The sequence below is a fragment of the Dasypus novemcinctus genome, chromosome 4, assembly GCF_030445035.2.
Source record: "Dasypus novemcinctus isolate mDasNov1 chromosome 4, mDasNov1.1.hap2, whole genome shotgun sequence".
In the NCBI taxonomy this organism is placed as follows: domain Eukaryota; kingdom Metazoa; phylum Chordata; class Mammalia; order Cingulata; family Dasypodidae; genus Dasypus; species Dasypus novemcinctus.
In genome coordinates, this window is record NC_080676.1 from 70,483,133 (window position 1) to 70,496,090 (window position 12,958).

The window sequence follows — 12,958 nt, forward strand, 5'->3', positions numbered from 1 at the left end:
AGATATAAATGAGAAAATTGTACTTTACCACAAAGTCCACAAGATGAAAATTTTAAAAACTGAAATTGTTCTACAAACTATGTGATCATTGGAATTAAGCTTTGCATTGACACCTAAGGATTGTGTACCCAATAACTGACATGGAGAAGAGATGTAAAGAAGATGGACTATAGGGAGCCAGTGGATGAAATGTGTGCAAAGAGGAGCAGAGATAAGTGTTGAGTTCTGATGGCATTCAAGATGCATTCATGTATATAGTCAAAAGAACTAAAAGCAGAGACTCAAACATATTTGCACACTGATATTCATAGCAGCACTATTCACAATTAAAAAAGATAGATACAACTTGAGTATCCATCAACAGATGAATGGATAAACAAAATGATATGTATGTACAATGAAATATTATTCAACTGTGAAAAAGAATGAAGTTCTGCTACACGACGAAATGGATGAACCTTGACGATATTATGCTGAAATACACCAGACAAAAAGAGCAGATATTGCATGATCTCATTGATATGAAATAACTAGAAGAAGCAAATTTATACAGTCAAAAACTAGGATACAGGTTACTAGGAGCTGGGATAGGGTAGGGATGGGGAGTTAATGCCGAATTGGTACAGAACTTCTGTCTGGAATAATGGGAAAGTTTGGAAATGGATGATAGCACAACATATGAATGTAATCAACACTACTGAATGTAGTTAAAGGAAAACAACAAAAACCATAAACCAACCATAAGACTGTACAGCACAAACAATGCCCTAATGTAAATTATGGACCATAGTTAATAATACAATTATAATATTCTATCATCAATTGTGCAGGGGTGCCATACTAATGCAGTTTAACAATGTGGTGGGCATATGTAAAGTCTGTATTTTCTGCATGCTTTTTCTGTAAACCTGAGAAAGAAACGGAAGGGGTAAGGTGGGCAGAGGGAGAAGAAGGAAAGGGGGGGGGGGAAAGGGAGGAAAAAAAAGGGTAGGGGAGGAGAGAGGAGGGAAGGAAGGAAGGGGAGGAAGGAAGAGAAGAGAAAAAGATACATTTAAGGCCTAGGCGCCATGAGACCCTCTCAATACCCTTTAGAGTAATTTCTGCTTCTGATTAAGCTGAGTTGGGTTTTGGTTACCTGCAACAGAAGTGTTCTAACACATCAGTGACGGTCTTTAAAGTACTTTAAAATTTGGAAGTTATTTTCTGAATTGTCAAAGATTATTAGATTATATTTTGACCTGTTTTTATAGCATTCACTTTTTCAAAAATTGGTAACCCATATAACCAGACTGAATTCTAACACAGCACAGACCCGCAGCAACACAGCCAGCAGCAGCAGCCTTCAAGTTAAGCCACATTTAATAAATCTTACCTTTGCCCATGCTGCTCCTTCTAAATAAAAAACGTCTTCTCTCTGTACCCACCCTCACCGCCATCCCATTTCTGTCTAAAGACAATCCATTTTCCAAGGCCCTGTTCAAATGTTGATTCCTCCATAAAATCTTTCCATAACACCCACAGACTAGAATGAATCTTCCCTTAACTCCCCACCTGTTTTTTAATCCTTGTTTGCATTTCTATGAAAATATTCTTCAGCATGCTTATATGATTCCAATTATGGTGAATATATTCCAAAACAAAAACCAGGGCACAGTTCAGCCATTATGACTGCAATAAGGAAATAAGTGGGTGAGAATACTGCAATCAGGATATTCCTGTACACAGGGTTGCAGTTGTTCACTAGGTGCACATTTACCTCTTTCCCTCCACCATAAATGCTCTAAAAGCTGTGATTGTTTTTTAACTCATCTTTGCATTCTCCACAGTATCATAAATGGTAAGTGAATAAATGATTTATCCACACAAATATTCCAATAACTTCTTCCTCAATTGAAGGCAAGAGAATACAGCTGCCCACTTTTATTTCTATTCTTGAAGCACTCCACTGATCTATCCTGAGAAGAGGAATAAAGCCAAGTTCCCACAACTTGTTAACAGGGTCCTCCAATGCTTACTTTTAGTGTAAACATTAAATTTACTATTAAACCTAACAATTATTGGGGCTTATGTGCCAGCTACTGTTCTCATTTATTCCCTATAATAATGCCATGAGATAGCTACTATTATTACTCATGAGGAAAATCCCAAACTTGGCATATTCTCATTTATAATATGGGGATAACTTCATAGATTTGTTAAAACTTTTTAATGGGATAATACATATAAAACATTTAGAACTATTCCTAACAGAGTAAGCTTCCGATAAAGGTCAGGTATTATCATTATTGGTACTATCTAAGTGTAGGAAGGCAGGTATGTGAACAGCTATACTACAAGGAAGACTGTGATAAAGAGTTGAAATAGAAATAAGCAAAGGGCTGTAGGAGGTAGAATAACCAGAGGTATACATTTTACATTTTCTTTGACAACAAGTGTTCACAGCTCATCTTTCATAATATGCTGTCCTTCTACCACTGAATGATTTACATGATACTAATTTCTCTGGATTAAAAACAACCTCAGTTATAATGCAATCTCAATGAGAAAATATCTCTTATAGTTTAACAGGTTGCCATTATCTAAGAACACACTATGTAGAAAAAAAAAGATCTGCTTATTCAAAAGCAGTAAGAAGCAGGGTTCACGTACATTGACATAATCCTTCAGGATATATCGTGCAGACCGAGGTTGGTCTGGCTGCCCATGAGCCGTCATGAATCCTCGCATATCTGTGAGGAGAAATGAATTGTGCAATACCCAAATTAGACAGAACAACACAACAAAACAATTGAGATGATGGAAATTTAATCTTTTTCATTACTACTCTAACAATACAGCTTTATTCTATCTTTTTAAAAAATTGCTTAACTCTCACTGTAGAAAATATTTTTGTTAGCATTAAAAAATATCTAAAAACCCAGGAGCGGAGACTACAAAGTTAGGTCTGATACCCCAACAATTACCTAGCACCAAGCCTTGACAGATAAACTTGAGTTCTCTCTACTCCAATTTCTTGCATCCTTTGATTTGAAATATTTATTACATCACTGGTAGGAGAACACTGTCACCAATAGTATTAACAAATCCAACAGCAATAGAATAAGTTTCTTTATTTGATAGACCTAATTTTTTTTCTGCTTCCCAAATACAAAGTAAAGATTCCTTTAATACTAATTATAAGTCACAGAGCATAGTGCTTAAGACATGGACTCCGGCAGAGAGCTTGGAGTCAAAACCTAGCTTCTTCGCATAATATGTTTGGCTTTTTTAGTTAGAAGAAAACAGAACCCTAATTCACATCATACCAAAAAATAAATTTAGGCACACTGAAAACCTAAAGGTTAAAAAAAACAGAATTACAGTAAAATAGTTTTATCCCTTGGGGAATAGGCAAGGCCTTTCCAAATAAAACACCCAATCCAGCCAAGCCAAAATAGAAAAAACATAGTCTACTGAAATTGTCAACTTCTGTAAGTATAAAGAAACCATAAATTAACATAAATGGGAAAACATGTGCAGCATCTATAACAAAGAACACCTACAAGTCATTAGAACAAAGGCAAAACATAGTAAACGGCAATTCCCAAAAGAAATATAAATGGCAAAAAAAAAAAAAAAAAGAAGAGAGAGATGTTCAACTTCACTAGTAGTTAGGGAAACACAAATTAAAACAAAAGTTATAAGACAATGCATTTTAAACCTTTATTTCTAAGAATCTCATCTACAAAATTTCTCTTCAACTGTCCAAAACTTTAGATTTCATGGACCTACAGTTGGTAATCTTAGAAATTCCCATTTTTACAAACTAATTGGCCTTTTCCTTAATATGATTTTATCAGTTAAAAGGCTAAGTTCAAAGGCTGATTTAAGAGTGGTTTATGGGAAACGGATGTGGCTCAACCAAGTGGGCTCCTGTCTACCATACAGGAGGCCCAGGGTTTGATGCCCAGGCCTCCTGGTGAGGGCAGGCTGGCCCATGCGGTGAGCTGGCCCATGAGCGAATGCAGCCCCAGGAAGGAGTGCCAGCCAAGGTGGAGAGCTGGAGCAGCAAGATGACCCAACAAGAGACACAGAGGAGAGAATATGACATATTCTCATACAACATAGCTGAACAGGGGAGCTGAGGTGGCGCAAGAGAGTAATCGCCTCTCTCCCACTCTGGAAGGTCCCAGGATTGGTTCCCAGAGCTGCCTAATGAGAATACAAGCAGACACAGAAGAACACACAGCAAACGGAAACAGAGGGCAGACAACAGAGGGAACTGGGGGGAACGGGGAGGGGGAGAGAAATAAAAAAGAGTGGTTCATGTAAAATTACTTTTCTCTGTCAGTAAATACCCAAATACCCAAACTCCTTCCTAGTCAGTGACAATTCCTTAAATTTGTTATACCTGCATGGAAATGTTTCTACAGACCACCTTCAAAGTGCATATTTAAGGTAAACAAAAAACACACAGTTGGGAGAAATGATAGACAAAGGTAACTCCCATATGGAATGGAGGTAGGATAGCTAGGGACTCATTTTAATGTCAAACAAGGTTTATAAGGGACAAATGGCAGGGGAAAGAGGAGATGTGTTGTATCCCTATCCTAACTAAGCTCCGCTTTGTCCCAATTTCTGAAGGCTTTTCCTTCTAATATTCTTCTCATAAATTTCCAATCCTCCTCAGATAATCACATTCATTTTCTTCCCAATTCCCTTTTTCTTCCCAGTTTGGGAAAAGACTCCAGAAAAAAGCCAACAGTAGCCTCAGATCAGAAACCCAGTACTGGATACCATCAGAAGGGCAAATGTGCTAAGGGCTGTCTGACAGGCCCTGAGCTTCCTAGGTGAACTTTCAACACAGCTCCCATCCAGGTCTCCTACACAGAAGGGCCAGAGAAGAGAGCACGGAAGGCTTCCCAAGGAACTCGTTTTCACTATGAAGATCAGGAAAGGGCAGACCTGGAGACGTGGCAAGGGTTACAAAACATCTTCTCTAACTCTAAAAAAGCACTTAGCCTACTGAAGTAAATATTTTCAAGGTAGCTGTTAGTTCTCCCTTACTAACTATTAGTCCCTGAAACCACCACCAAATTGGCCACCTGGAGGCCATTTTGTAGGCAAGCACAGCAGACAACAAAAACATCAACACTGCAAGATGATGTAAGGACTGCTGAAGAAAATTTCTGCATTTGTTTCTTTGCAGAGTAGTATTTCTTTTGTTAACATATTATTTCATTTTGTACGTTTTAAAATAAATCACAACTCACATCCATAAGCTGTCAGCAATTCTTCTGATGTTGGAGCTCGATTAGGATCTTCATCCTCTCTAGGCTTTATAATATTAATTCCGTAGGTAGCTTCTAAAACATGTCTTGGAATATTCTGGCAAACCTAAGCTTGTCAAGGAATCTATTTCCCTGAATTGACCCCCTCTTCTCTATGGTGCCTGGGAGATGCTTCTCAGAACATAGTCTGTCTATGACAAATACCCTTTTCTCCTCCCTAAAGGAAAAGTACAGTCATACATTAATTTTAAAAGATAGTTTTTCTTTTTAAACAAAGGCTTATGCACCACTTATCACTTAGTACCTACATAAAATATTAACTATGAAATAGACTTTAGTGATGCCACATTTTTACCTTGAAAACCAAGATTCCTAATAAACTATAAATTTGTAAAATGATCCAAAGAGATAAAGCAGCAAATCTTTGCTTCTAAATCCCTACAAGTATGCAAGGAGAGATTATCTTTTCTTCTTTTGTCTAATCTTCCACATCTTCTCTGTATTTTTCTTAAGCCACTTACAGCATTCTACCTTGCATCAGTTATTTATGGACATGCCTTATATCCCCCACAGACTGAAAATCCTTAAGGGCCAGCTCCACGGCTGACTGATGCCTGTATCTTGTATACTACTTAACCCAGTAGCTGACTTGTAGTAGTACAATTTATGTTGGCTTATTAATTACAAACTTTTTTTTAAAAAAAAGCACAATAACAGTGGTGATGCCAACTACCAAGAATAACAATATCTTGCCTATTAAAAAATTATGTACCAAAATTTAAACCTTTAAAATATTTTATCAGCCCCATCTCCCCACCCAGAGGCAAACACAGCTGTGTGCATCTTTCAGCCAGCCCACTTTTCATACTTTTACTTATATAAACATATGTACCTATAAATAAATAGTGTTGTTTTATGGAAATTTTTACAAATGGTGACATATGATGGATATATATACTTTTCAGATTTTTACCCATGTTACCATAAGATTTAGTGCAACCAAGAGTATTCCACTTTACAGACCACATTGTATTTATCCTGATAAACTAATACTTATTATTTCTTCTACTAAAAGGAAACAAATTATTTCTACAGACCACCTTAAATGTGGCTTTAAATGTAGTCATTAAGGATACTGCAGTGAACTGTCAGGGTCTAGAATTTTACTCTACTTACATGCTATTGAATTAGCCTGCCAGTTTCACAGAGTTTCCTGTCTTCTGCCAGCATCAATGAAACAGAAACAGACTACCTTGTTAGCTGGGATCCAGCTCAGTTTCGGACAGATCAATCAGAATACCTATTTCATACCAGGCACAGATCAATCAGAATACCTATTTCATACCAGGCACTATCTTAGATGCTTTACATAAGTTAACTCATTATGCTGTTCAGAGGTAGCAGCATTCCTAATCTACCTCCTTTCAATTGTTAAGATCTTGGGCAAATTATTTAACTTCTCTGTGCCTCGGTTTCCTCATGTATGAAGAAATGGGAATAAGAGCAGTACTTGCCTCAAAAGTTTTGAAAATTAAATGAATTATTATTCTTCCAATTACATCAGGCTACACTGCTGAAATCAGGAGCTGAGGTTCCAACTCTGAAGTCCTAATGCTGTCTCATCATATAAACGTGGCCAAACACTAGCAAGTATCTTAGATTCTCCATCCTTAGATATCAGACCTGAATCCATCAAATGATGCTGCAAGCAATGTCAAATCAAAGTGGAAGCCCCAGCATACATGTAACAACCAGCTTCTTTCTGAAGCAGAAAGGATATTAATACTACAGGTGGGATGTGATCTCTCATCTGGTCTATTGGCAGGATTCCACTGCAAGTCATCTCCGCCTTGGTAGAGACAAAGGATGGCATCACCAGGCCTGGGCAGTCACACAAGCAGAGGCCAGGCTCCACGTACAGAGTCTGAAAGACAAGTAAGGGGTTTATGGTGAGCATACAGAAGATAAAGAAGAGCATCACAAAGATTTGCAGCAAATACCCAGAGGGAGGGACTGGCTGAGAAAGAAATACAGAGACTAATGCTGCAAAAATACCTGGAAATGCTTGGTGTGACCAGGTGTGGCAGACACAGACACTTTCTTGTTGCCCATGATGGTGTTGATAGTTGAACTCTTACCAACATTAGGGTAGCCCACCTAGAAAAGACTCAGAAGTTACTGATTAGAAGTCAAACAGTACATCTATCAATCCAAAGATATTAAGTAAACAGCAAAAACACTGGCATGAGCAACTGGTCGCTTCAGAAGATGCTCTGTGTTTGATAGGCATTTTAATAATCACAGCATGTAACTTTTTTTTCTTTAAAGATTATTTATTTATCTCCCCCCGCCCATTTGCTTTCTGTGTCCATTTGCTGTGTGTGTTCTTCTGTGTCCGCTTGGATTCTCATCACACACCGGGAATCTGTGTCTCTTTTTGTTGCGTCAGCTCTCCGTGTGTACGGCACCACTCCTGGGCAGGCTGCACTTTTTTTTGCATGGGGTAGCTCTCTTTACGGGGCACACTCCTGGTGCGTGGGGCTCCCCTATGCAGGGGACACCCCTGCATGGCATGGCACTCCTTGCGCACATCAGCACTGTGCACGGGCCAGCTTACCACACAGACCAGGAGGCCCTGGGATGGAACCCTGGACCTCCCATGTGGTAGGCGGACGCTCTATCAGTTGAGCCAAATCTGCTTCCCACAACATGTAACGATTTTTAATTTTTAAAACTTTCTAGCAAGTTTCTATCTTGCAGGCTAAAAATTTAAAACAGCCTAATGATTTGATGAGTTAAAAACTCTTGGGTTCCGGGTAGGAAAATACCCATTCTTACTACCACCAACTCCCCCCTATACTATCAATAAATCTGAAATTTCATGTTGTCTCAGTTAAAGTGGGATCATATTAAAGAACAAAAGAAGTTTATAAATAAAGTGATGAGCAAACCTGGTCTTCCCCCATGCCTCCAAATCCCATCCCCCATTATACATGACTACTTTGTCAACATGACATAAGTACCTACCCCCTTGAATATAAAATCTCCAACTATCCACCTCTATTACAAAACTCGTAATATATACTTTCACCATTCCAGTCTTAAGTTTCACCACTCTTCAGACTTCAGCCACATTCAATCACTTGCCATTCCATGAACACACTATGAACATTCTGGGGGTTCTGGGCTTTGCTTAAGCATTTGAATTTCTTTTGTCTGGAATGTTCTTCCCTTCTATCTTCACTTGTCAACACGTGACATTATACTTCAAGGCACAACCTCCTCCATAAAGATGTCAGTCAATTGCCAATTAACTTCAGTCTTATAACTCTTGTACTTTATCTTAATTATAGGATGTAGTACTGTTATTTGTAAATACAGATCCTTTCCTTTAAGAATTCGGCATTCTCTTCACAGTAGATCCTGTTTAAATGTTATTTGTTCCAGAACTCTTATTGTACACTCCACCCCACTCCCCGATTCCCTCATTACACATTTCCACAGGGTGTTGAACTTCCTTCCCCCTTTTTAACATTCACTACACTTGGAATTCATTGTTCAAGGTCTGCCTCCTCTGCAAGCCAGCAAGCTAGAGAACGGGGACTGTGTCTGTCCCGCCTACCGATACACTGCTGGCACCCAGCAGAAAGCTTAGCATGTGGCAGGTGCTCAGTGTTTGTAGAATGAGTAAATCCATCTAGAGTAAGAAATCCAGAAAGTGAGGGAGGCCGCTCAGAATTTTCATAAAAGTGAGAAAGAAATTAACTAATTTGTAACAGTGCTGGGCTTTCCAATGCAAATTTTTAGCAACAAAATTGACCAAATTAAGTCCTAACTTCAAAGAAATAAAAGAACTTTCCCAAGGTTCATAGCGAGTTAGTTAAAACTGCAAATTATACTTAGATCTGTCTGACTCCAGAGACAACTCTTTTAATTAATACACTAAAATAAAATGTCTATTTTCTATAGTTATTTTAAATAAAGGTTTTTGTTTTTTTGAGAGGTCAAAAAGAATTAAGATTAGCTATGCCTGGCATGTAACATAAAGAGTTAGAAGACAAATGGACCATGATTTCCTTTCCTCTACTGTTTTTTTTCCTCCCAGAAAGAGAACAAAACTTCTCTTTTTTGTGAACATCCTACATCTCCTTAGCTAAGGACAAAGCCATATGGAGCCAAGCTGTATTTCCCCGGAGTTTGGGGGAAATTTATAGCCACCTTTGGAAATGTAATTAGAGATGTGATCTTTTCCTCATTTTCCGTGTGGTATTTATATAATGAAAGCATGTGTTGGATTTTTTTTGAGGTATCGGGGACAAGGATTGAACCTGGACTTTGTATGTGGGAAGCCAGCACTCAACCACTGAGCCACACTGGCTTCCCTGAGTTGGTTTTTTTCCTTTGTTTGTAGTTTGTTTTTGTTTTTAGGAGGCACTGGGATGGAACCTGGGATCTTCCATGTGGGAAGCAGGTGCTCAACTGCTTGAGCTACATCCGCTCCCAGCGTCTGTCTGATTTTGCCTGACTCCAAGATTTTAGGATTCCCCCACTATTTACTTGGGACATTTACAATATAAGTGACTACTACCAAGGATCTTAGAATGCCAAAAGCCTACAAAAAAAAGTAAGAATATTGGATTGGAAGTCTACAGAAAACATGAAAAGTGGTCATGCTAGTCCCTCTTAGTAAATCTCATGATGGAAAATGGCTGCTCTGGAACAAGATTGGAGAAGTTATTTAGTATGTAACTGGAATATAACCAATATAAGCTTTGAGAGTGTTGACTTCTTTGATTTGGCTTTGAATGCCACACTGCTTACTCCCACAATGCCAATGGGCAACAAGAGTGCAATAATATCCCCTATGATTCCAGAAGTTCAATTGGTTTCTGGAGGTCCAAGCATTGCTACCAAATGACAGGGAATGAAGATCTTCATAGTGGCAATAATTTCATAACATATTTCATCTTACCAGTCCAACAGTAAGTTGCCCATCCTTCACCTTCTTCCCAGTGTGTAGCTGCTTAAAGATCTCTAGTAATTCCTGCTTCGATACCAAGTGGCTAAAATTGTGTGTTTGCCTTTTCTGTGGAGTTTTCCCATCCTGAGCCTCAGAATCCTCAGTACAACTTTCCTTCCGATCCTGGCCACAAGACTCTTCTTCAAGGCTGCCATCTTCTTCTGAACATGTCTGCCAATCTTCCTCCTCCTCCTCCTCCTCCTCCAGACAGTCCTCATACTCACTGTTGTCTGTATCACTAGAGGCATCTTCACTAACTGAGAGAGAATCCCTGCCTGGGAGTTGATCCATCTCAGCCTCACTGAAGTCAGAGTTTTCAAACACAGTTGGGTTGGCTTCTCCAGGATCTCCATTTGTTTGTTCCTAATGAGTAACAGAAACCATAAAAGTTCAGAAGTATGTAACAACTGTACTTTTACACCAATGAAAATACTAAATGAGTTGGTAATTTAAGATGATTAGAGGGCCAGTTATTTACCAATTACAGATCCTAAGGATGTTTTTAAAACAGTCACGTTTGGAAAGACAAAATTAAAATCATTTACTATTTATGGATGTGTTAATTCTTCTGAATCACTAATGACAGCAGAAATAAGCCAATTTATAGTATTACCAAATTCTTATTGATAAGGGTGCTTTAGCTGGGATTTGGAGGTGATACAACTGTGCATCATTTCCAAATAGTTTAGTGTTAAAACAAACAGCCACAGAAGAGAAACAGTGAACTCAAACATATCTCCTAAATTTTACTAAAAAAGAGATAAAAACAAAACGTCAGGTGAAATAGATGTTTTCATGATCATGCCTGGCAACTCCAAAAGAAACATGGCTTACAACAAAACCGTAGAATTGAAAGCAAAAAAAAAAAACAAAAAAAACCAAGAATGTGATGTGAACACACGTGTATTAGAAAAAAATTAGGCTGGAAACAGTTTAAGCTCAAGAAAAATGCTAAAGACAACAAAAGGATTCTGAAGAATTTTCCTTCTTTGGAGGAACACTGCAATTTAATTGATGGCGAAGTGAAAAGAGATACTAACCAAAATAGTCACATTTAAAAAAATAAGAGGTTGAACAACTAAATGGAAGAACCATACTCATTAACAGGTGAAGAAATAAGCAAATATCAAACTATTCTTAATAAATTCAGTTTTTGATACCCAAACTACAGAAGGGACTATAGATACGATGCTATAACCTCTGCTGATAAAAACATCTCTTTTCAAAAGTCATGGGCAACACCTGAGATTTCAGACTTGGAGAAGCAAATGTACCTAATTTTTAAGAAAAAAGAAAGAATATCTTCCATAAATCACACAGTGTTAACCCATGGGCTGACACTGAAATAATTTCACAAGTTGACTGGTAAACCCTAAAAAAGACATCATCATCAATAGGAGGCTAGAGGATTCCCTGAGAATATATACCACACAAAAATTTTTCATTTCAGATTTTCCTTTGAGTTTTTAATCACTCTCCTCTTGGAGCTTTTAAGTTATTATGCACACTCAAAATAAACCTGTCATCTGCCTCATCAGCACAAAGTACACAGAGCAGGCACAAAGGCCTCTAATGCCTTTTTGGTAACATCTATAATTAGGATAAGTTTACTGAACATGAAAAAGTAACGTTAATGCTAAGGATTGTTCCAGAAATTTTTGTTTCACACATATTGGCTCTGCCTCCTATACTTACATCATAAAAATTCTTCTTTAAAAAACACAAAATTCTATTTCAACATGATGTTGAGCACTTTAAATCTTATTGTTTGTGTGTACTGCATTGACTCTCAGTGTTATAAAGGTCCATTGCCATTGTAAAGGTCCTGGAATGGCCCATTTGTCTCTGAAAACGGAATTGAACCAAATAAAATGCTTCCTTTGGGAGGCTTATGTTGACTTTGTAACTATATGCTAATCCTCTAAATGTTAATAAAAGTTTAACTTCTGACACACTAAAAAAAAAATCATTTCCCTTTGAAATGGTTACTTGGTTAGTAGATCAGGGAATGCCAGATACAGAAACTAAACCTTTTTCCATTTCTGACAGGGTTATTGGGCTGGTGCACCAGGGCAAAGAGAGCCAGAGATAAATATTTATTTAAAAACCTCAGGGGGAGCAGATATGGCTCAGTGGTTGAGCACTGGCTTCCCAGATATGAAGCCCCAGGGCCCAGAGGTTCAATCCCTGGCCCCCTGGACCTCAAAAACAAACAAACAAACAAAAAAAACAATTAAAAAAAAAAAAAAAAACTCAGCAAAACAGATGGACTTCCAGAAAAGATAAGCAAACAAAACAAAATGGAACAGTTCAGAGCAAACTATGGAGTCAGACTGCCTGCGTATAATAGTATCTATACCTAATAAAATTGAGAAGATTAAATGAATAACATATGGAAAATGCTTAGTACCTGCCTGAGATTGAGGCTCTATGGGTTGGTTTTTATTAACAATAATAAATACTGTTAATATATTCATACTCAGCCCTTTAAAGTACTTTGTACATAGGATACATGCTCTAGGAAATGAAGCATTTCGTGTGACTTGCATTATTGCAGTGGTCTGTAACGAGACACACTATCTCTGAGGTATGCCTATAAGCAATTTTTACACATGTAAAGATAGGGGAAAGTCTGGCTTAATAAGTCATTATACTCTTCTTTCTCTCT

General features: G+C 37.9%; 1 protein-coding gene across 4 annotated transcripts in view; it reads right to left on the reverse strand.

Moving 5' to 3' along the window:
- Window positions 1–12,958, reverse strand: part of LSG1 (large 60S subunit nuclear export GTPase 1) — a 42,705-nt gene that overhangs the window by 9,300 nt on the left and 20,447 nt on the right. For all 4 annotated transcript variants that reach the window (XM_004479635.5, XM_004479636.5, XM_071214690.1 and 1 more), the window contains exons 8-12: window positions 10,243–10,653; window positions 7,326–7,427; window positions 7,051–7,194; window positions 5,253–5,376; window positions 2,650–2,729 (exon numbers count right to left, since the gene is read on the reverse strand). In XM_004479635.5, the coding sequence (XP_004479692.1) occupies window positions 2,650–2,729; window positions 5,253–5,376; window positions 7,051–7,194; window positions 7,326–7,427; window positions 10,243–10,653 (861 nt within the window). The remainder of the gene's footprint in view (window positions 1–2,649; window positions 2,730–5,252; window positions 5,377–7,050; window positions 7,195–7,325; window positions 7,428–10,242; window positions 10,654–12,958) is intronic.